Below are 20,645 nucleotides of genomic sequence, written 5' to 3'. Positions count from 1 at the left end.
AGTTCCCTGATAATGGCAACACACCCTGATAATGGCAACACAAGTAGGTAAGGTGGTCAAGAAGTCTTGCGGCATGCTTGCTTTCATCAATCTGGGCATGGAGTTTCAAAATTGGCAAATCATGTTGCAGCTGTATTGAATTTTAGCTAGGCTACATTTGGAATATTTTGTGCAGTTCTGGTCACCAAACTGTTGAAAGGATGTGGACGCTTTGGAGAGGTTGCAGAAACAATTTACCAGGATGTTGCCTGGTTTGGAGAGTATTACCTATGAGGAGAGATTGGCCAAACTTAGTCTGTTCTTACTTGAACATCGATGGATGAGGGGCAACCTGATAGAACTTTACAAAATCGTGAGAAGCATCAATAGATTGAGTAGTTGGAGTCTTTTTCCCAGGGTAGAAAAGTCAATTACAACAGGTTGTAAATTTAAAGTAAATGAGGGAAAATTTAAAGGTGATATAAAAGGCAAGTTTCTTTTTTATACAGAGAGTGGCATATACTTGGAACATGCTGCTGGAAGAGGTGGTAGAAGCAGATATAATAGCAATGTTTAAGAGGCATTGTGACAGACACACGAATAGCCAGGGAATGGAGGAATACAGACCATGTAGAGGCAAAAGGTTTTTTTTTCGTTTATACAGGTGTTGTGTGTCGGCGCAGTGTTGGTGGCCCAAAGAAACTGTTCCTTTGCTGCACTTTTCTTTGTTCTTTGATAGAATAAATTGTCAATACTTACATGAACATATGAAACAGCAGCAGCCTAGTATCCCAGGCAGCTGAGTGAGGGCAAGGGAGGAAATAGCAGGGGTGCCGGCAATAATTTTCAACTCCTCTGGCCACACAAAAGGTGCAGGAGAACTGGACAACTGCCCATGTGGTAGCATTTATTCAAGAAAGGAGCAAGGAATAAACCAGGAAACTGCTGACAGTCAATCTAATCTCAGTGGCAGGGAATCCATTGGAAACAATTCTGAGGGATAGAATTAATCTGTACTGGGAGGGGCTGGGATTAATCAGGAGCAATCAAAATGGTTTTGTTAACAGGAGATCATGTCTGACTAACTTGATCAAATTTTGTGAAGAGGTGACCAGGTGTATGGATGAGGAAAATGTATTTGACCACATCTACTTGGACTTTAGCAAGGCTTTTGGAAAGGTCCTGTATGAGAAACTGATAGAGAAGGTAAGAGCCCATGGGATCCAAGGAAATTTGGTTAGTTGATCCAGAATTGGCTGACTAGCAGGAATTAGTGAGTGATGGTTGTGGGATATTTTTGAGACTGGAAGCTGTGTGCACAGTGGTTGGGAAGGGATTAGACGGGGCCCTTGCTGTTTGTGGTGTACATAAAAATAATTTAGACTTAAATGTAGGAGTGTTGATCAGTAATATTGCAGTTGATACAAAAATTGGTAAATTGCGAGGAATGTAGCCTCAGATTACAGGCGGATATAGATGGATGGGCTGGTCAGAGGATCCGATCAGTGGCAACTGGAACTCAGTCCGCTTAAGTGTGAAGTGATGCATTTGGGTAGGACAAACATGATGAATGGCCAGACCCTGGGAAGCACTGAGGATCAGAGGGACCTTGGAGTACGTGTCCTCTAGTCCCTAAATGTAATGGGACCAATAGATAATGTGGTTGAGTGGGCACATGGGATACTTGCCTTCATTAGCTGAGGCAGAGTGTTTAAGAGCAGGGAGGTTATGCTGCAACTGTATAAAACAGTGGCCACAGGAAGAGTATTGTGTGCATGTATGGAATCCACATTGTAGGAGGGTTGTGATTGCACAAGAGAGGGTCCAGAGAAGATTTACCAGGATGTTGCCTGGGCTGGAGAGATTAGACTTACTGTGTTTTCCTTGGGGGAAAATGAGACTGAGGAAGGGACAGGATTGTGATGTTTAAAATTATGAGGGGCATGGATAGGGTGGACAGGAAGGAATATTTCACCTTGGTGTAGGGATCAATGACTGGAGACTTAGACTTATGGTAAGGGGGAGGAGGTTTAGAAGAGATACGAGGATTTTTTTCACCCAGAGGGTGGCGGGATTCTGGAACTCAGTGCCTGTCAGGTCGTTAGAAACCCTCGTAACATTTAAGAAGTATTCAAATGTGCACTTGTGATGTCAAGGCATACAAGGCAATGGGCCAAGAGCTGAGAAGTGGGATTAGAATAGTTAGGTAGTTGTATTTGACCAGAATAGACTCCATGGGCCAAAGGGCCTTTATCTGTGCTGTAGATTTTTACAACTCTGAGTAGGCCATTTTGGCTCTTCAAATTGGATCCACCATTTAATAAGATTATGTCTGGTCTGATTGTGACCTCAACTTTACTTCCCTGCCTACTGTTGATGCACTGTGACTCCCTTGTTAATTACATATGCAAAAATCATTATTATAATAGTTTATTACAATATCGTCAAACTTACGAATGTCAGTATCCTGCTCCTCTTTCAAGTACACCCAGTATCATGCTCACAAACACTGTTCTTAGCTTCTGAGCTGCACCCATGCTGTTAACTTTGCAGAAGCAGTAATTTAAAGTTAACACTTCTGTTCCAGCTGTTAGCTTATCTTGATTTTCCTGTCTTAGTTCATCCAAATCCTTTATTAAACTCACTTTCTGAGAGCTCTGTGCAAAGCTGTGCTGCCACTGGTATTAGCTGCTGCTTTTTTCCCTATCTCCTTGGACTGCTACTGCTACCTGGTCCCTCCACCATTTACTGCCCTTACCACTAAAACATGAGATTCTTTAAACTACCAAAACATCACTCCCATGGTACAGATTTTCCCTGATTCCAGTCCCGTATCTGTATCTTCTTACATATTGTATCCATCTCATATGCTAGTTTATTGGCAAAGGAAGGTTTTCATGGGAAAGATCCTGGTTATCATACCTGGTAGGTTTCATTTTCATCACAAGTTTGCTGGGATTAGCATTTCCAAGGAATGTAGGGGGTGGAGACAATGACTCCAGATCTGTCAGTATTTATGGTTTCTCAGTTTGTAGGTACATTCCCATTTTCTTAATTAATAGTTTTGTTAGCAATCTCTTCGCTGTGTTGAGAAAGGAACTCACTGTGTCTGCGTCAGCTTCCTGATACTGAAGAATGCTAGGAGGCAGTGTTTGGCAATTTCTGGAAATTGTCCATCACAAACAGCCTCAGTTGTAGTACTTTTTTGAGCTTTGAATTTAAAATAAGCCAACATTTCGGTGTGTTTTTGCTAAAAATCTGGCCATGCCATTTAGTTTCTAGCATGACTGAAAACGTCTTGCTATGATTATACATCATCCTCCAAAAACCAGCCTAAAATTATTCTCAGCTCCCAATAGTTTGCTGGGAAAGGAGAAAGGAAGCAAGTATAACTTCTTACCCTAGAAATGGCATTCAGTCTGAGCCTAACACGGTAGATTCCATTTGTTCAATTCCAAGCTAGTCAAACATTCCATTTTCTTCTTTATCCTCACAATTTCAGTCTTTAGTCTAAATATGAGCTCTCGCACATGGTGAATGACAAATTCAGCATTTTCTCTGCTTAAGGTGTAGATCTGTATGCTGTTATCTCTTGCTGTGTGGAGGGCTTCAGACCACATGAGACAAAACTGGAAAATGCCGTCAGTTTGTGATATTCATAGATTTATGAGGAGTTGGTAACCTAATCTTAAAAGTGGCTCTCTCTATCATTTTTCCCACAGCAACGGGAAACCCACCAGCCTTGTATCCAAATACAAATACAAATTAGTTAATCCCAATGTCCTTTCTTCTTATAAGTAAATGGATAGTTTACAGCACTACTGTAAATAAAGGCCAGGTGTATTAGCCATGGGAAATGCAGGATTACTGGGATAGGGTAGAAGGAGTGGGTCTGGGTCGGTGTTGTCTTGATGAGCCGAATAGCCTGCTTCCACACTCTGGGGATTTTATGATTCTGTAATTTAGAGTCTATTCTTGCTATACTCAGATTGTGGTCACTGTATCCAGTACATATCTTACACTCTGTTCTCAGTAAAACAATTGAGTCCTCCTTTGATCTGCAAAAATCAAACTGCTCAGGCTGACTGTCCGACTGGGTCAAGAGCAGGTCACATGACTCCCTTTCATTTCCCTTAAATTTAGAACTACATTCCCTAAACACGTTATATTTTAGGTTTAAATTAATTTTGGAAACTGCACAATTGTAAGTTCTGAGGAAGGGTCACTGGACTCGAAACATTAGCTTTGATCTCTCTCTGTAGATGCTGCCAGACCTGCTGAGCTTTTCCAGCAATTTCTATTCTTGTTTCTGGTTTCCTGCATCCGCGGTTCTTTCAGTTTTTATTCACAATTGTAAGATTGGTTTCAACATGCCAATTGCTGCCTGCCCTTAATGGATGGAAAGAACTTCCTGGTTGACATTGACCAGATCAGATACCTGGAGCCAGCCCACCAGCACCATGTCACATTATTAGATTGAGGGTGGAGCAGAGCATGATATTGGCATGTATTAGTGTCTCCTCAGGCAGCACAAGTCCAAACTCTCTCTGAGGCCTGGAGGAGCAGAAGGAACATTGTTCACTTCATTTCCCACTGTCTTACTAAACAAAACACCTACACATTGCTAAGCTCATGAATTTATAGGAATGATCACTAGTGGCCGTGCCAGTCTTTTTCAATTAACCTATTTAGCAATATCCAATAACTTTGTTTTTCAAACAAGAAGCAAATTGTCTCTGTCCAAAATGACATCTTCACGTTGGGTGCATCAGTATTTTATATTACCTATGTGTAGTTTACTTTGTATTCTGTGATCTGAACCATAGAATTGCAAGATTTTATTGGATTTCCTGTTGCCACCTCACATTTTTTGTTATCAAATATTTGACTTTTACATTCAAGTCTGATTTTTAGTCACTTACCTTCTATCACTTACCTCTGCTTGGTGTAACTGTGTTTGAAGTTTCCTAATCACAAGTGAATAACGCAACATTTTTCCATATTAAGGGATACTTGTCACCCATACATCACTCAACTAACATCTCAAAAAGCTGGTAACCTACATAATTTGTCTAGATATTAAGATTGACATTTTGTCATTCATAAATTTAAGAATTATTCTGTTAATACTGTTCTGTAAATCATTCATAAAATATATGCAGAAAGATATTCTCGGAACAAGGCTACATAGCTTCTGCATATACTCGCGTTGCAATCAGATAGAATAAGATATTTTTAAAAAATGCACGTGTTCTTGTCACTTCCTTGCAGAAGTAGTGAGGCAAGAACTAACATCCCAAAACAAGATTGGATATTGATAATAGTTGAATTCAATCATATGTAACATTCAGAACTTTACCGTTCTTGTATTTACTTTCTACTGAAGTCAAATTCAGGAATTCATAATTTGCAGGGTCCAATCACTTCACCTTTTAGTGATGCATGAAAAGTGCTCCTGGACCTCACTGAATTATCTATATGTACTTGTGACTTATATCACCTCCCCATTTCACTGAATGCTCATACATGACTTGGAATTCTGAATTGCCATCTGCACTAAGTACAGTAATCTTTGCTAAAACACTCCCTACAGTTACTAGAACAATTTTAGCAACACACTTAACCTTAATATCTTCAAACTTAAATACAGAAAAAGAAAAAATGCTATCTTCATGCCTAGTCAAGCCTGACAAATTTCTGCTAGAATCAATTCCTAGTAAAACTGAGAAAAGTCTTGCAATCACCATTACATGTCCTTTTACTCTATTGGTTATAGATTTCTTCTGCTATTATTTTGTGTTTATTCCTCCTCTCCTGACAGTTGAACTGCTAAGGATATATTGAGGTGCTAGAAAAAATCAGTATCATTTTCATGAGGATTGAGCTTGATTGATGTAAAACCAATAGAAATGTGAACTGAGTTATTATATCCCTCCTCATATAAGGGATTATTGTGAGTAGATAGTTTCCCGTGCAGGACATGCTTACTTCTAAATGTATGCTACTTCTTTTATACAGTGAAGTTAATTAAAAATTAATCTGAAGTTTAAAAATTTCTGTCCGTGATTTTTTTTAGAAAGGCATGGATATCTACCAAAGAATGTAGGAAAAGTTGGGAATATAAATTTACAGTATAAATTAATTTAAAAATTGAAAGACCTTATTTGTCTTGGCCTAATGCTTTCAGTGGGGCATAATTCAAATTTGGGTAAATTGTATGCTCAAAGGTTTGCTGCATACTTTGTTTTAAGCCAGAAACAGTTTTTGTGTCGGTTCTTTCAGTGTAGCATCATGAATTTAACCTCCTGCCACCTTAAGTCACTTCTGAAGAGATTAAAAGATTACAGGAAATGACACAAGAATGAAAAGCTAATGGGGGTTTTAAAAGAACTGGCAAGAAAATGGAAAGGTTAATGTAAGCATAAGAAGAAATTTGGCTCACCATGAGAAAATTAAGAATGGAAAAGAAAAGGGTCGACATTTTGAGATACATAGGTATGATTGTGCAAAATGTTCATCAGTTATTTTGCTGACATATTTTCTTGACCACACACCATTGGAGAACCCAAATACCACCACCTGTAATTTCCCCTCCAAGTCCCAAACCATCTTTACCAGGAGTCATATTGATATTGCTTCGTTGTGGCTAGTTGTTCTTCCTGGAACGCCATAACAACACTGTAGGTGCACCTGTCCCCATGGATTGAAGCTTTTAGCATTTAAGCTGAAGCTGGATAAACACAAGACAGTAGAGAATAGTAGGAGAGAAAGGAAGGACGCTCTCGTGGATTGAAAATGCTTCATTACCCTGTTGAACTGAATGGCCTTTTTCTATTCTATAAATTCTATGCATGAAGTGACAGCTGAAAGAAAATGGAATGAGTTGTATAGAATACATGCCGATAGACAGCTCAAACAAAGATTGTACTCTTTGGATTATTTCAGGGGAGAGGAGTCTATTGTACAGGCCTAAATATAATAGCAGCATTTTGCAAGTTTTTGCTCATTAAAGATGAAGTACAATGTAGCAGGAAGAAGGGACTGCATGCAGATCTTGAAAAAGATGTGTATTGTGACGTTCAGAATCTGGATTTGTAAACTCCGCCTGAGCTGCAGCAAAGCCAGCAAGTCTGACAACTCTCTTTAACATTTCAACGCCCTCCAGTGGAGGCATGCTATCTTGTGTTACTGATTGTTGCCATAGCCACACATTACACCTTATCCACTAAAACAGTCTAAGATGCAAAAAAAACTGCACACCAAGTTCAAGTGCAAAATTACACAGTTTATTTATAATAAAGTGGTGTGTCTTATAGATTTCAGTATCTGCTTGCACATCATTACACTATAAGACATTAGAACCAGACAACAGGGTCAGACGCAGAGGGCTCTTTTGCTTTGAACCACACTATCTATCAATGTGCTAAGATCTATACTGCTGTGGGTTCCAGCATATAGGACGGCCTTGAATAAGGCTCACGGGAAAAGATATACAATTTTTTTCATTACCTAAATCAATAATAAAGTGCAAAACTATCAAAAAGTAGACAGTCCCAGTGTTTTTTGACTGTGCTGCCAGAGAGGCAAGTTACGTTGTACAGAGATTATAGAAATCAATAAAAGTCTTACAGTTTGATATATATAACCAGGGTAGATTATTCTAATAAAAGAATACATGAAATGTTTGGCAGTTTGGCCCAAAGATCAATTAATTAAAAGGACAACTACAACTTTTAACATTCATACAATGGGTGAAACAGAAAATAACTTTAGATGCAACAGGATCCATTTGTTGGATTAGCCCTATTAGCAGTAACAAACAATTGTCATAGTTCCTTAATTGCTCATGACTTTCTTATCAACCTTGTGCTCATCAGATTTTAATGATGTACACATATGGATCGTCTGTTGATGAGGTATTTCCAATGCTTCATTGCTTAATTTGAATATTTATTAGTAAAATCTTGCATCTGATCCTATAAAGCAACCAATAGTGAAAGCATGCGACCTATTTATATTCTCACATGAACTTCTTTCCTAATGTATGGTATATGAGTGCCCTCTACTGCTAAATTGCAGAAATTCCTAATTTGTTAAATTCATAGCTCCAGGGCAGAAACCAATTCACATGGAATTATTTTATGATGCCTCAGTGGCTGTGGTGGATAAAAATTGCCTTTAGTCCATTAAATATCTGAAAGGTTAGCATGCCAGTAACAAAATTCACTTTATTGTTTTGCGGCAATGACAATATAGCTTTTATACATTCTTTGTCAGCTCCTACATATGATGTTTTGAGCAGTTTCTTCCCAATAGTCTGTCTGAATGTTGGGTAATGAGACAATAACTAAAAATGCGAGTTTTCGACTAAAATTAAAATTGTTTTTGAGTGAAGATACGTTGTAGTAAATGCATTTATACCGTACATACCATAAGGTGGTACAGTAGCCTCAGTGGTTAGAACTGCTGCCTCACAGCGCCAGGGACCCGGGTTCGATTCCAGCCCTGGGCGACTGTCTGTGCGGAATTTGCACGTTCTGTGTAGATTTCCTCCCATGGTCTAAAGAAGTGAAGGTTAAATGGATTGGCCAGGGGTGTGTAAGCTAAGTTGACTAGTCACGGTGAAAGTCTTGGGATCGGGTCTGTGTGGGATGTTCTTTGGAGGGCCGGTGCAGACTCAGTGATCTGGATTGCCTCTATCTGTGCTGTAGGGATTCTATGATGTATTATAAGAATATATTTTGCACACACACTGTCATCCTGCTTCACAGTGACTATCGCTGAAAAGTGACACACTGGGTTGAATCTTACCAGAAACTGGGAAAGTCTCATTTGTGGCAATTTGCTGGTGAGCACATCACTGTCATATCTCTGTAGCTGGCTGAGGGAGAAATGCCCTGGGTCGCTGGTACTCTGAACACTGCCCAAGACCAGGCACCTGCTCAGCTCCAGACAGGAGAGGAGCCAATGGTGGTGGCAATCAGGGACTTGATTGACTGACTGGCACCAACAGGCCCAGGAGAAGCAGGCAGGTTTGTCGAAGGCACTGAGCAAGGCTGCATGACTGCAGCAATGTCATTGGGTCCGTATGGCCTCAGGCATGAGAGTGTCTGGCTCCCTGCATGGATAGGTTGGTAACTGCCACAGAGAGCCAGGTCAGTACTCTCATCCTCCTGCAGACCATCTTTCGACTCATGAGTATTGGCATCAACAGCAGGGAGATGAGACCTGGACCTCACTCCTTGTGAGGAAGGGGCACACCTACAGACAAGATGGTGGCATCAGGCACCTGCCCCTAGGATTCTGCTATTATGAAATAGCTGGAATTTCCATCTCCACCCTGCCTGTCTCCTCGAGTTCTGTGGGAGCTCCAGCCCAGGAGGATGAACCTCTCTCTGTGGAGGGGACACAGGCATAAAAGCCCCAAGGATCACCCAACCGGAGCTCAAAGGCCAACAGACTTTTAGTCAGGCTCCTTCTACTCCAGCTATGGACCATGGAACTGCATTAAGAAATTGTGGGAGGAGAAAAAAAAGTACCTTCTGAGGGCACATGGTGTATGGTGACACTTAACATTTGAAGTTATCACAATTGCCAACTCACGTTCACTATTCTGCATCAGCTCCACGCGTGAATGTCTGTCAAGGCTCAACTTCAAGAATGAATGTGCAGAGCCTAGGCATTCTTAGCGCTACACAATGTTATCTGTTTGAAGGTATGAAATGAGCAGGTTCTGCACCATGTGCAAGGTGTTACTTGGCAACTGGGGTGAAACTTTTCAAGCTGCAGTCCATTGCTTGTGCATCTTTGCCGTTAGTAGCACTGCTTCCTGATGCTGCTTGAAGTGGTCAGAAAGTGTTTGGGGCCAGGATTTGTGCTCCATATAGTAAGTTAATAACTAGAAGTTAGCATGTAATGTTTACACCAATCTTCCAGCTGTGCTCTATGGATATGCTTCTCTTCAAAGGGCAACACATCACTCAGAAGTGAGGTCTGCCACTCTCAAAACACTTACCCTACTGACTCCAGGTGTGATTGTAGACATTTTCAGCTCTATGGGTATACTTGTTATAACGATGGGAGGAAACAGCAGTCACTGATCACACAGTCAGGCTCAGTCCTCCTTGGTAGCCTGTGTGCCAACCCCATCTGCTTTGAATTAGCCCCAAACCCACGCCCACCAATGTATCTAACTCTTCATCTCCACACTTTGACTCAATATGCCTGGGGCTGTGTGGGTTAATGTGGCAGGCAAAGTAATGTTGCAATAGTCCCACATAACCATTGGGGTGCTCCCTGTTTTAGAGAGATGACTTGTGGTGATTTAAACAGATGGTCACCACACCCTCAGACAAGGGGTGAGGTTGAGAAGGTGGAACCTTCATGGTAACCTCAGCCAGTGCAGGAATTGAACCCATGCTGTTGGCGTCCCCCTACATCACAAACCAGACATCCAACCAACTGAGCTAACTGACTCTCTTGTACTAGATATTGTAGTCCACTGACCTGCCATTAAAGCCAGGGTGTTGTTGATTGTCAATAACTGCCCCCAACCTGTAAACTCTTTCCCTTCAATGCTCTATTGCTTCCACACTTTAGAAATTCAGTTGCCCCCCTTTCACAATTATTATCCACTTTGCATCCCAGTATGTTGCCTCCAATCCCCACAGTTTGAGTTCTCCAGAATTCCCTGCTGCTCCTGATAACTCCCTTGAATTTTAGTGGCCAGACCCCTTGGACTGACAGTGGCCCACTCCCTTGACCAAGTTTAATAGACAGCCCTGACTAATGAGTGACCAGACTCTGATTGATCTCTGTGTTGACACTGCCATAACATGTTGGTGACTGGTGCCCAAGAGGAAGTGTTGGTAACCGCAGTGGCTATCTTACTGGAAATTATCATGAAGAGGTGGGAGAATGGGAAACTGCATCTAAATAAAGTCAGATTAGGTAATAATGAGATATAAATGCCTGCAAATAAGTCTCTCACCGCTCACAGGTGATAATCTCATTTCATTGTTCAACACTTGATTGGGAAATGGGATCTTTGGTTCTTGCTACCAAGAGGCTCCTAGCTGGCCATCTTTAGAGATTTTCTCAACGTCTCACTTTGGCCTATATTTTTCAGGGACTGGAAATATTCTCCCATTGGACTGAATTTTACCAGAAATTGCTAAGTGTCAATTTTGGGGAGTTTCATAGTTTTCTCTGTGAGCCCTAGTGAGGTTTCACATGCTATTCTCCAGAACTCACCTAGTGACCTACGCAACATGGTGTCTCACTCACCCTATCTTCCCGCTCGTGGGCGGCGTAATACGTGCCACTATCAGGACATCCCCAGGATTTTCAGTGTTGGTGCAATATTTAAAATATTGGTTAGCTCAAGATCAAACGCTGGCAGTCCAGAGCTGCCCAGCAGAGATGGCAGACTGAGGCAAATTGGCACCCCCATTTGCTGGCATGGACTTGGAGATCCTGGAGGATACGATGATGCAGAGGAAGGCTGTCTTCTTCCCTTGGCAGAGGAGACCATGCCAACAGATCTTGCCAGCCTAGTTCCAAGTTACCACCAGGGTCAGTGCAGTGCAGTGCCAATGATCTGGAGGAACATGAGCTTCTCTGCTCCACAATGGTAAATGCCACCATCTTCTCGTATTGACGAAGCTTTTTATCTGCACTCATCGGGGCAATTCACGAGAATTACCAAAGTGGAATGATAACAATTTTAATAACTCTTTTTCATTATTTTTAAATATGACTAAGTATCATTACATTGGTATAAAATTTTATTTTTATGAAAAATTGAGACAATTTGTGTTTTGCAATATTTTTCAATATTGAGTTCTGTAATTGTGACTTAATTTATTGTTATTTAATTTCCTAGACAACTTTAATCTTTTATTTTATATCATATTGCCATCATGTACGTTCTCTGCATTCATTAAAATTCAAATATTATTATTTGATTGAGTAGCCCTTAGTCTTTTCCTATCAGCAGGAAATCGCTTTTAGATGTATTTCTGCTCTTGTGCTGAAGGACATTTTCTGGTAGTAGCTTTTGCCACATGTTATCAGTAACGCTTTCTTCATAGGTCTTTGCGTAGGAAAATGTTGGATTATAAGTTATTATCTTTATGTGACACAATTATTACCTTTTGTGAAAAGAAACACCAGTAGATCAAGATGTTAGACTGTCGGGCAATAGCTTTAACCCTTTCACATACTGGTATAACTAACTCTATTGAAAAATGTGACAGAATAATACATTATTTAACTACTAAACAGCAACTGTTCCAATGTAGTAACATCCCACAAACACACCCTTGGCATAGGCAAAGCCAGTAAAACAGATTGTCTCACATGCAATTCTGGCAGCAGAAAAGGAACCCAAGCTTGTATTTGTAACAGAGAGAGAGGTGTAACAACTTTGACGCCAACGAAGCTCGTCGATCTCTGCTATGAAGTAATGTCGCTGTTTTTGAGACTTGTTTTTAATATACAAGAGTAAGATCTCTAGTCTCATTTAGTACCTCTTTAAACAGCAGCAAGTCTTGTATAATCTAACTGCCGTATTAAAAAGGTACATTTAATTCCAGGATACTAACAACTCGATCCTATCTACCATATAAAACCTATCTGCCAAAAAATTTCTGTTTGACCATGCATTCCACCACCTTTTCAGATTCCACTCTGTGGTCCATGATTGATTTCCAAGAACTTTCCATAAAGCATCTTGTGTTTGTTTTAAAACATTGCTAACTAAAGTCTATTCTCAGAGCATTCCCTGACCCCCACATCCCAACGAAAAATGTAACTTCCTTCAGCCAACTGCTCATAAATGTTTGACCTTTATTTTGCCTTAGAGCTACAGTGTGTCTGTTCATTTGAAGACTAAGGCATTCAGTCCATCGAGCCTCACAAGCTATTCATTCAGATCATGGCAAATCACCTACTCAACAGCACTACCCACACACTTTCCCCATCATTTGATGCCACTAGTCTCTGAGATAGTGAGAAGATCCATTCAGTACCACCAAGACAAGCTAATTAGGGGATATTCATTGAGACAGGTTTAAATAACATGACCCTTGGGGCCATTGTCTCTCATCAGTTTGTGTTTAAATCCTAAAATACTGTTGTTCATTTAATTGTCAAAAAATGTTACAGGATCAACTTTATTTTTCTCTTGACAGATAATAATGGAACAGTACAAAAGGTTTGCCTGGGTGGCCTGGTTTACAGAGATTTTTATCACTGTCAGCATTACAGTTTCTTTTCTAGTGCTTGGATCTGCAATGAAGCATACATGTATGTCAACTTTTCCAGATATTGTTGAATTTAATTACTGAAAAAATGTGTTATAGTTGTAGCAGCAAATAATTTATTATCTATAGCTTTTAAATTTAAATTTAAGACAATTGATACTTTCAATTAAATCAGTTTATCTCTAAGTAATTTCTGTGCCTTTTCAAAGGAAAAGCTGTAATTCTTTGACTACATTCCAATCAACACACTGGGGCATCTATCCACATTAAAATTTCAATGTAATTTCAGGATGTTATATTAAACAATGTTGTAGGATAAGGCCCTTCAGTGTTAGATAGTAAATGAAAGAGTTTTAGAGTCATAGAGATATACAGCACGGAAACAGACCCTTCAGTCCAACTCTTCCATGTCGACCAGACATCCGAGATAAATCTAGCCCCATTTGCCAGCATTTGGCCCATATCCCTCCAAACCCTTCCCATTAAATGTTGTAATCGTACCAGCCTGCACCACTTCCTCTGGCAGCTCAATTCATACACACCACCCTCTGCATGAAAAAGTTGCCCCTTATGTCCCTTTTAAGTCTTTCCCCACTCACCTTAAACCTATATCCTCTAGTTTTGGACTCTGTCACCCTGGCGAAAAGACCTTGTCAATTTACCCTATCCATGCTCCTGGTGGTTATAAAACTCTATAAGGTCACCCTCCACCTCCAACTCTCCAGGGAAAATAGCCCCAGCCTATTCAGCCTCTCCCTATAGCTCAAACCCTCCAACCCTGGCAACATCCTTGTAATTTTTTTCTGAACCCTTTCAAGTTTCACAACATCCTTCCTATAGCAGGGTGACCAGAATTTTTAGAACAAGACCAAATTTGTAACAAGTACCTTTTGGAAAAAGTGTCATGCTTGATAAATTTTAAAAATTAGCACAAAACAGCCAAATCATTGACACAGCATCCATGAATTGGATCTACAGTCAATCATTGCCCCATACAGATCAAGGTCACTTCAGAATTGTTTCTTTGCACCTCTTCAGACCTCAATGTTTTATTGAAGTGTATTGGTGTTTAATTTAGAGACATGCTGAATTAATTTAAGGAGTTGAAGTTCAGAATATGACAAGTAGAACATTTTGAGAATAACCACTAAATTGTAGCACACTATTACATTGCTCACAGCTTTGTTTTGTGTGAAGATGCAGATGGATTTCACACTGTGCTATTAAATTGTAGATCACAAAGGATTCAATGACATTAAAAGTACAAAATGTCAATCTGTCAATCTGCACCAGAATAATGAACTGTGTAGAAAGCTCCTTCTCTTGTTATTTTCCACACAGTAAAATTAACTTGCACATTAATAATCAGGCATTTTGACAATATGAATGCACTATTCACATCAAATATGTTGCAACAGTATTTGTCGTGAGTCACTGGACGAATAAACCTTTCCGGAGAAGCTATAAATGTGAATCTCTTAGACAACCTTAAGCGGTCTAAATTCTTCAATTAGACAACTCTAGTAGACCTGGCTAATTAAGACCTGGTGGTGGACCACGGAAGCTGAGCAGGAAAGCCCACCCTGATGTCTAGCCAGCAATCCGTTCACAGGAGGCGAATACCACTTAGCTAGTTCAGAGACTGCAAAGGCCCTTCAAAGCAGAGGTACTTCCTGTAAGATTGTAAGTAGTTAAGTAGCAGAAGTCTGCCACTAGTTGGTCTGCAGTTGTCCCAGCCCATCAAGTCTGTATTGGAGTGATGCAAAGTACATGTTGATGGTCCCCTGCTTCTGCACCTGGGAGGATGCCTTGTATTAAATGCATCAACAGCAGGTCCTGGTTGAAATCAGAAAGGTTCTGGTGATGGCAGCATCCCTTTCTCCCATTTTGCCCAATATTGGGCCTAATTGGTTAATCTTCTGCTGCTGAGTGGATGGCCTCTGTGACACTCACCGTGCCTCTGGCAATATTGCTTGGAAGCTGGTATGTATCTGGCAGCACTCTTGCCAATTTTACTGCCAGTTCTAGCTCCTAATCTGCCTCTGTGGAACAGGAATGTTAACCCCTATACTTTGAAAAGTATTAGAAAACCTCCAATAGAAAATTTTGACTGTAGATCCAATTCATGGATGCTGCAGCAGTGAGTTGGCTGTTTTATGTAACCTTTACACAACATTTTATTATTGTGCTGAGCCTTGTGATTTAACCATCAATTTGCCCACAATAATCAACTATGCTCTTGGGGGAGCCTCTCAAAATATATATTTACCATTATTTAGTTTAATCAGAACTCTAGATGCCACACCAGTCAGTTGCTTCCCGATCAGTTACAGAATCCAGGTAAATAAATGTGAGAGTGTAAGTCTTATTCTTTCTCAGTCCTGAATTTAATGAACAAGTTCTGAATTAAATATAGTAATTATGAATGATTTCTCATGTACATCTTTAAAAAATTACATTTAACTTTAAAAACTGTTATATAAATAACATTTATTGTTAGGATGCAATAAATGTAACTTTAAAAATTGAAATTACTTATTACTGTTAAACCATTTTGCAAATGAGGCAAAGCAATGATTTTAATGAATTCAAATGATAAATTCTATTCCGTTATCCTAATGGCTGGCCTGACATTACCCTCTTTCATTTCTGAAAAAGTTCAGATCTTTAGGAATGTCTTCAAAGTATCCCTGAAGAAGTTAAACATGCTGACCAATGGTAAAGCTTTATTTGGAAAGCACAAGTATTGTCAGGAACATGCAGGCACAAAGTTGATTAATCAAAGGGAGAGTGTAAACTTACCGACATGTCTCCTCTGAAGCCTTCATGTAGCACCTGGCCGAGTTGTGGCAGAGTCTGCAGATCAGTGAATTGTGGAGGTTATTAATCATTGACTCTAACTTTGTTGTTCAAAAGGAAAGCAGCCCTTGTTTATTTCCAGAAGCAATTTCCCGTTTTTTATTTTTTTTTACTTTACTGTAGTTGTTATTCCAAAAAAGTTGATGTTAATGACTGTTTGAAGGCTAAATAACATTTGATGCTCCCACATTGAACAATGACAAGATGCTGTGATACACTGGGTTTTGGGGAACACAGTAGCATTCTTTCAGACAGGGTTTTAACATGGTACAGCACTAATAAAAAGGCAGCATCGTTCTTGCACTGCAGTTGCTGTGAAGATGGATCAGACAGATCGTGATGTGAAGGGGCAAAGCATTTACAATTGTGATCTTCTTTTTCCAATGAAGAATCACCAATGTGTTTTCAGAAGCTTTTTGATTACTGGTTTGTTCCCAAAATGTATGCTGTGGAGGGTAGTTCCTGGCTGATGACAACTGACATCATGTAAAGCTAGACTTTAAATATGGTGTTATTGGCACCAATACCAGAAATCGCTGGCAGCAGTGAGGTGCTTCCACTGCTGGTGAGCTCAAGGTAATGAGCACAGAACCATAGGGGCATAGTATATGTGTAAGCAATGGGGGATTGTGTGAGAACTAGCTAGCACTCCATGAGAAAAACCCTCCATTAAATTTCCCAAATTAGGCTGCATTTCAACAAAAAATGGCCAAGTACTATGTTTTTTTTGTCAGCAACACAAACTTTCCAACAATGTTCGACAGAGATCCTTCTATGCCATTCTTCATCAATGTGCCTACAAGCGGCAGAAAAATTAGCTTGAAACAAGGAAGCTTTTGATTGCTGCTGCTGCTGCTGTTTTGAATGGAGCCAGAACTATTATAATAAACTTTTCAATAATTTGCAAGCGCTTTTGCAAATGGTCCAGGAAATTTTGTTGTGAATGCAAATCTAGCTCGGCTCACTTGCATCAAGTCTTGGAGCTTCAGTGCTGGAATAATGTGTGCTTATTGATGTATTTTTAAGAAACCGCTGTCCCACTATCAGAGAGCATGTGAGGGCATTGCAGCTAATTTTTTAAAAATTCTATTTGTTCACTGAATTTGGGTGTCACTAACTAGGCTATTTATTATCCACCCCCAATTGGTAACACTGAAGAGTCAGTCACATTGCTGTGGGTCTGGAGTCACATGTAGGCCAGACCAGGGAAGGATGGCAGTATCCTTCCCGAGAGGACATTTGTGAACCAGATGGATTTTTTACAACAATCAACGTTTGTCACCATTAGACTAGCTTTTAATGATAGAATTTTAATATAATGTGCCTCAGAACTATACATTGGTTGTATATGCTATCATTAAATTGAAAGATTTTTCTTTAGAAACAGAAATTCTTGTAGTATTTGGCTACACAATTGACTCTGAAGGTATTTTCTCTTTCTTTTTCTTTCACGGGATCTTTTCCAAGCAGTGGAGGGTTGGGTAGATTCCTTCTGGAACGAAAAATGTGAAACAGCTGCTGAACGTTGTGAAAAGTCTTGCTTTCAATTAATTAAGATCAGTGGTGCAAAAAGGTAAAGAAACAATTGAATCCTGCATTACAATGGGAATGGTCTGAAAAGTAACTGCTCAGAATTGGGATGAAAAATTGTCTGTTACTATTTCATGAAGCATTAGATGGTCTGGACAATATATTATAACTCACGCTCAAAACCACCAGAGCCTCAATTATTGAACAGGATCTTATCACTTGTTTCACGATCCTGCATCAGAATCTGATGTGCGTTCTGAGCCATCAATTGCAGGTAGTGGGATAAGTTCAGCAAGTTTAATGGAGAGAGACATAATGTAGATGTTGCTGGCCCTATCAGGGCAGACAGCCTCATCTAAGTACATGGGATTGCTGATGCAGGTTAGTAGTCAAGTACTCCACAATGTGATTCTTAGTAATGGACTCTAAACCCATGACCAAGGTCAGGCTAACCGGCCCGTAATTTCCTGTCTTCTGTCTCCCTCCCTCCCCGTTAAATAGGGGTGTTATGTTACCTTAAGGCAGCTGATCCACATTTGGTGGAAAATACCCCTGAAGGCAGGACTGAATTAGGGAATGTCTTAATATGGCTTTAATACCTTCCTGCTCCCTGGCCTCTCGGCCTATGAGCCCATGGCCATAAAAACAACTGCCCATGAATTAGAAGTACAAACAAAAATAAAATGCCTAAATATTAAAAATCTTCTCAGATGCTTACTTCATTCATTTTCAACTTGCTGCTATAAATGAAAATAAGCTTGTGCCTTTTGCTATTCACGTGGGAATAAATTAGTTTATCCACTTTTATTGCACAAATGTCTGTCAGTCAAAGACTTCCTAAAATGAACATCAATTGATTTCTTTCTGATACAAAAGTTACTCAGATTAAATTTTTAATCTATCTTTGGTAGCATGTAATAAAACTGCTAATTCAAAAGATTTTATAAATCCATGAGAATTTATAGTCTTGCTAATAAATGTGAAAAAGTTAGTACTGCAAGAAGTCATCGAACTAGAACTTCAATTCTATTTCTCTTTCCACAGATGCTGCCAGACCTGCTGAGTTTCTCCAACACTTTGTTTCAATTTCAGCTTTCCAACATCTGCAGCATTTTACTTTTATCAGAAAACAAAATCTGATGAGCTGAAAATGTGTTGTGGATGCCAGCTATGTATTCGACATTTCATTACTAATCCTCATTTCTCCTGTGATCTAAAACATAACTCCTGTACTCATGGATATTTGATTTGATATCTAGTCCACATGACAGGTCATTTTACTTGATACTGTTTTCAGAAATTTGATGACTAATTTGTAGAAGAAAATGTAAGTCTTGAAAGTAACTAATAAAATGAGGCAAAATTTCTTTGCAGCAAGCAAGATACTTAAAAACAAAACATTGTTAGATAGATAGTAGAAAACGCAGAAAAGTCAGTTCCCCTTATGGGAGAGTCAAGGACCAAATGGTGCAATCTCTGAATAATGGGTTGCACTTTTAAGACACGTCAGGAGGAATTTTTTTCTTCAAAGGTAGTGAATCTGTGGACTTCGTTACTGCAGATGGTTGTAGAGCCTGGGTCATTAAGTTATTCAAAGCTGAGATCCAGATTTTTAATTGGTAAGGGAATCAAGGGTTACGGAGAAAAGGTAGTAAAGTGGAGTTGAGGGGCTATTAGCTCAGCCATGATCCCGTTGAATGGTAGAGCAGACTCAATGGGCTGAATGGCCTACTTATGCTCCATGTCTTATGGTCTTTTGTTCTTAGTAAATCAAATTTATATTGGAAATGTTTCTAAAATACTTTTCATAACAGAATTTGATAATAAACATTGTCCAACAGAAGATTCTCTTTATATGGTGAAAATAAAGATTATAAATTGGTGATTAAAAGAAAACTGGCATTCACAAACTGTCTCACTCAGGCCAGGGGATGGTTGATGTGGAAAATTGAAAATTTCTTCCAACAGCAAGTGCCCTTCCAAATTTGGGAAAAAGGCACATAACTGACCATGGGAACACCTTCACCCTATGGTTTGGTGAGGAACCTCCTATCTCAAATGCCAAAAAACTATCACATTAAATTAAAGAAGGTGACATTTTTCACAGCTAGTTAAATACAAGACCAGACAACCAAGTAATGGCTAATCGACTTAAGTGGAATAAGACATCTTGATGGCCTTCAAGGGATGACTAGACAGCTTCTCGGCAATACATGGGATACAAACTTGTTTTTAAAAATTAACAATAAAGACACACTGTGACTAAGAATCTCAAGCATATACAGCAGCATTCTGGAACACTGAGGATGTCTGCTTTTCTGCCTCTTTCCCAAACATCAAAAATTTCCTCTGCCCTGCTTCCCTAGCCTGGTTTTCAATCAGTATCTTTATATTGTCCTTAACTCCTTTAAATTCAGGTTAATTTTTACATCTGTAAAATTATTTGGGCCTCTTGAATTAAAGCTGCAATATTTGCATTAGAAAATACATCCTTTCTAGTGTAATAACCTGTTAAATTGCTTTGCTCTGCAGTTTGACACAAGGATTAATTTGCCTGCTGGGATTCGGGATTATTTTTTTGGTGGCTATGTCTAATCCAAAGGTAAGTTAGCCATGAAGGATGTTATATTCAAATCTATCATTCTAATACTTGGAGAGACTAAAGATCTGCAAACTTTGAGGTGCATCTAAATGGTTACTTTTTCACCTACTGTAGAACTGACAATTGAACGGGGTCAGAGGAAGTTACCGCATTTAAATGTTTGAAAGGTAGTATGCAGCTCATGAAACATTTTGACTGGCTACTATAGAGGAGAGGTCAGGTGTCTTTCATTGACTGACCATATTGGTGGGTGGTTGTGGACAGGGAAGCAACAAGCTCTCTACCAACTTGAGAAATATAATATTAATTCATTCATGAATAAAATTTATTTTTGAGAATCCAGGCCAAGACGCATAAACTGTGAACAATTTGAATTCAGGGGAGGGGAGGAAAAAACCAGAATCCTATTT

The 20,645-nt window shown here is 39.5% G+C and overlaps 1 protein-coding gene across 1 annotated transcript in view; it reads left to right on the top strand.

Annotated features, from left to right (window-relative positions):
• The window catches only part of si:ch211-51h4.2, a 102,349-nt gene that overhangs the window by 64,931 nt on the left and 16,773 nt on the right, over positions 1-20,645 (top strand). The window contains exons 4-6 of the mRNA XM_048604599.1: positions 13,173-13,287; positions 17,574-17,676; positions 20,166-20,235. Of these exons, the coding sequence (XP_048460556.1) occupies positions 13,173-13,287; positions 17,574-17,676; positions 20,166-20,235 (288 nt within the window). The remainder of the gene's footprint in view (positions 1-13,172; positions 13,288-17,573; positions 17,677-20,165; positions 20,236-20,645) is intronic.

The sequence above is a fragment of the Rhincodon typus genome, chromosome 13 (assembly GCF_021869965.1).
Source record: "Rhincodon typus isolate 14 chromosome 13, sRhiTyp1.1, whole genome shotgun sequence".
Lineage (NCBI taxonomy): Eukaryota > Metazoa > Chordata > Chondrichthyes > Orectolobiformes > Rhincodontidae > Rhincodon > Rhincodon typus.
This window is presented reverse-complemented; position numbering and strand designations above follow the sequence as displayed.